At 40.8% G+C, this 4,515-nt stretch overlaps 1 protein-coding gene across 1 annotated transcript; it reads right to left on the bottom strand.

Moving 5' to 3' along the window:
- Positions 1-2,410: 2,410 nt before the first annotated feature.
- On the bottom strand, positions 2,411-4,131 carry LOC148877816 (stem-specific protein TSJT1-like). Its single transcript, XM_088944491.1, has 4 exons — positions 3,714-4,131; positions 3,357-3,597; positions 3,155-3,275; positions 2,411-2,943 (listed from the first exon to the last, which is right to left on the bottom strand). The coding sequence occupies exons 1-4, from the start codon at positions 3,923-3,925 to the stop codon at positions 2,753-2,755; spliced, it is 765 nt and encodes a 254-aa protein (XP_088800617.1). The 5' UTR covers positions 3,926-4,131; the 3' UTR covers positions 2,411-2,752.
- Between the last annotated feature and the right edge of the window lie 384 nt (positions 4,132-4,515).

Raw genomic sequence — 4,515 nt, 5'->3', positions numbered from 1 at the left:
GAGTTCAAGTAGTGAATTGGAATGTTTAGAAATTCAGGTACCAAAGTGAGACTTGGCCCAAAATACAGGGCACTGGTCTGCAATTTACACTAAAAGTTAAATTGGGTTGATGAAGTGAGAAAAATATAATGGGAACTGAATTAGATCTATACAGTATCAACCATTTCACCTGTACTGCGTGCCACTAAACTACAAAACCAATATATATGAGTCTGGATCTCCTGCCCAAAAGAATTATGCCCACGTCTATCCACATAACATCGCAGTTATACATAGGGAACATCTCATCCTCCTATATAGTATTATGCACGGGGAGATGTTCACAATGCATGGAGGTAATGTATTGTGGATTGACGTGGACATAGTTCTTATGGGAGGAGATCCGGAGTATATATATATAGGTCAACATTACCAATCCATATTGATAAATAAACCATGGCCCCAAAGGCCCAAACCACAAACTGGTGAGGGCCATCAGTTTGACGTGGGAATTCAATCTTGATTCAAATACATTGGTGGCACATGTTAAAGGCAATCCAACACTCTAGATTCTAGGCAAGAAACTCCTCAAGAGAAACTGAGCATCTGGGCATGTACATTTTCGTCTTCTTGTGACTAGTATACATGGCAACTGAGCAAAATCCAATTGTCCATAGAGGGTGCTCTCATGCATATAGGAAGTAGCCGACATGGATTAATGGATACCTAAACCTTTTCTTTTTTTTTTTCTTCTTTTTGGAGTTTCATCAAGGAAAACGACGAAAGATTTTAAACCAAAATGAAGCCTATGGTTATTTAATTATTGACCGGAGGCGGAGGGTTCCGATCATTTAAGCCCATGCTCTTGAGTCTTGCCTTGCTAGTGAAGTGAAGGCCACTTTATTATTAGTATACTTTTCTGGATTCCCTTGTATTTTTTAAAAGTTGCTTTTGCCAAATGAAATGAAGCTCCCTTCGCAAGCTTAAGCTTAAACTTAAAGTTTTATTATCTCTCTTCGTCCTGTGATGTGGGGGTTGATTGGTTAAAATTCTTTTTAGTATCATATTCGTTAAAATTCTTTTTAATGTACCGAGTTCAAATCAACCCCATAGTTTCCTACAATGTCCCAGAGCATATTTTTGCCCTGTATTGAAATCATCTCTCACTGATAATAACAGAAGTGATGAGACATCATCAGAAGATGTTCCTAATACACAACGGAGAGTGCTGTGGGACATTGTGAAAAACTATCTTGTGGAGGGCTGATTTCAACTCCTAGTACCACTTAAGTCTCAATGGACATGAGATAACGCTGTTGGGGGGCCAGCAGCATACTCTCTTTGGACGGGACACATCCACCTATTCACGCCCATATCTTTCTTTTTTTATCAAAATAAAGTAAAACAAAATTATTAATTTACCCACTCTCGTGGTAACGTGGCATATGAAATTTTATTGATTACTTTATGCCATGGTGCTAGGTCTTTAGTGTAGGAGATTTAGATACACGGCGTGAGTGAAAATATATCTACATGTTCATTGGCCTTATCTGCAGATATAATCATATATACAAGTTCATCTATACTTTTAAAATTTATATATTGTATATTCATTTCATTTTCACACAAGTTGGTTTGAATGCTATGCTTTTACTAAATAGTCCTAGATTCAAGTCTCATACAACTGATTTTTAATTAATTTTGTTCATTTTTTGTTAGAACAAATTAGGAATACAATGACAAAGTTTACATATATTTAGTTCATTTTATTAATGATATAAAATATTTTAGTCATTTTTAAGTTTAAATTATTTATACTATCTAATATCCAAATGCAATCTGATGGTTTCAAATTTGAACGTAAACGAGTATATACTATTCAATTCGATCCATTTGCAGTCCTAAATGAACCTTTTTTGTTTGGGCATAACATCTTCAAAGCTTAATTTGAAGGCTAATTTCCTTCCCTTACTCCTCGTATGGGGAATTCCAAATCAGACAGAATAAGAAATTTCTGGAGTTGTGTGGAACTTTGGATCTCTGTTTGGGACCCTAACCCTTTGGAGAGAGAGAGGAGATAATTACGAAAATTATGTTATTTTGGTTCACCATATCATATTATGTACAGGCATTGAGACAGAGGAGATGGGGAATTCCAAATCAGACAGAATAAGTAGTTTCTGGAGTTGTGTGGAACTTTGGATCTCTGTTTGGGACCCTTACCCTGTGGAGAGTGAGAAAGAGAGAAGAGATAATTACGAAAATTATGTTATTTTGGTTCACCATATCATATTATGTAGTGTCATTGAGACAGAGGAGATGGGGAATTCCAAATCAGACAGAATAAGTAGTTTCTGGAGTTGTGTGGAACTTTGGATCTCTGTTTGGGACCCTTACCCTGTGGAGAGAGAGAAAGAGAGAGAAGAGATAATTACGAAAATTATGTTATTTTGGTTCACCATATCATAATATGTACAGTCATTAAGACAGAGGAGATGGGGATACAGTGATACAGACATACAGCAGCCATCTGATACACATGTTATACATGCATAATCTTAAGGAGGGACCCACGTGGAACCTAGAGATCGGTAATCCAGACTCGAGAGGAAGAAAAGAAAACAAAAACAGAACGATGTAGAAAGAAAAGAAAGTAAAAGGAAAAGGGTGTTTGGTGGGGCCAGAGTGAGTGTGTGTTATATTGATCACATTTTGCACCAAGCCACCAACACAACACACTCGGCCTTCTCTTCTGTTTGTCTTGGTTGATATTTTAATTCGAATCCCATGTCATCCAGTTGGTCTCGCTTCCGACACGTGGCATGCTGTGGATCCTCGAGTACGCATCAACCTTAAAATTGGCCCCACACATCACCCCTTCACTATCAACCCTGGGCATCGCCTTCACCTTGTTCATCGGATGTTCGAAGCTCATCAGTCCTCCTTCGCTGTGGAACATGAACCCTGCACCACCACCACCAAACCCTTACGTCATAAATCATAAATCATAATTAGGTCCCACACACTCTCTGAGCCCTTTATTTCTGTCCTACGCTACTACTGGCATGTAGGTTGTACACATTTCTAATTAATTAATTAATTTTGTAAAGAAAGGTTAGTAAGATGTATTTGTTGTGGGCCATGACTTTTAATCACCAAAATGCCCCTTACGTACCAGTAGGAAATGGCGCAAAGGATTTTGCGCAGCTTCCTTTTATGACCTCCAACTCGTCGGAAATTACCACCGACCCGTCCGCTGCAATGCCCCAGTATAGTTTAACCCCTCCATCGGAACCCTGCCAAACCCAAACCAATTAAACCACCATGGAGAGAGAGAGAGAGAAACAGACGACAGACACGGTGGCCGGTGGGCGTACCAATGCAGCAAAGACGGTACCGGCCTTGCTATCGTAGATGACAAAAGCGAAGCTGCCTTCGAGATCCTTGACGACCTGGTCAGCCGGGTAAGGCCCACGGTCCCGGAGAGTACGGTAGGCCTCGATCACGAAGGTGGCCTCGTTGGTGTTCTTAGACAGACCATATTGCCTGATCAGGGTGCATAAGTTGTTCAAGCTCCCCAGAAACAGGCAGTATATGTCATCAAACCCACAGAACAACCTGCAATTTTCAACAGATTAAAAAAAAAAAAAACTCATTTTTTAGTCATTAGTCCTGATCTAAAGAGTTGAGAACCAGAACCCATCAGGCATCAGCTGGAGACGTGGTGTCGTTACCTCTGGTGAATGGAGTAGGAGCGTTCGGGGCGAGCGTAAGCCAGCACCGCCGCGTTAGCAAAGCTCATGGAGAAATTGTTATAGGGATGAGAAGAGAGGAACTCCCTCAGAGTCTCTTCCGGTGTCTTTGGCTTTCTACTCACCCTCGATGAGGCAGGGCTATTCAGCTCCTGCGGAGGATGAGCGAACGCCTTATGAAATATAGCCAACATTCTTCTTCTTCTTCTTCTTCTTCTCTTCTGTATTTCTTGTTTCTTCTCCTGAGAGAAACCGAGAAAGCAAAGCAATGAAGATTGAAGAGAAGGATGTGTTTGGTATAAATAGGACTCAGACCATAGACGGAGGCCGCGCAAGCTGCCAAGCTGTACTGGTTATGGTATGCCCAAGTTTTCTGAGCTTAGTCACTATTCCTAGATCCTCGTGCTGTAGGGGATAAGGTTCCTTTTTTTTTTTTAATCCATCGTTTCTACTAGCGTAGTCCGTAGACCCCACAAGGATCTTCTGATCTTCGTTGATTTGGAATCTTACGGGCTACGGTACAGTGTGTAGGATGTTTCTGTAACTCAGATTCCTAATCCAGAAACACTGGATAATAATTAGGCGTCCAAACCTTATCCAGAACGGAGACAGTGACAACGCGCCGAGTCAGCAAGCCCCTTTACTCAACGCGACTCGCGGTAGGTTAGAGTTAGGATAATCTGTGGATGGAATTTGGGAGCACGGTATGGTCGGGCCGCGGTTATTTACTTACTTGACAATCAATAGCCACGTCAGATCTGACATTACCACGTGAGAAAATAAT

The sequence above is a fragment of the Nelumbo lutea genome, chromosome 1 (genome assembly GCF_056320005.1).
Source record: "Nelumbo lutea isolate HS-2025 chromosome 1, American lotus-T2T, whole genome shotgun sequence".
Classification (NCBI taxonomy): domain Eukaryota; kingdom Viridiplantae; phylum Streptophyta; class Magnoliopsida; order Proteales; family Nelumbonaceae; genus Nelumbo; species Nelumbo lutea.
Note: the sequence above shows the minus strand (reverse complement) of the source record. Positions and strands in the feature narration are given on the sequence as shown.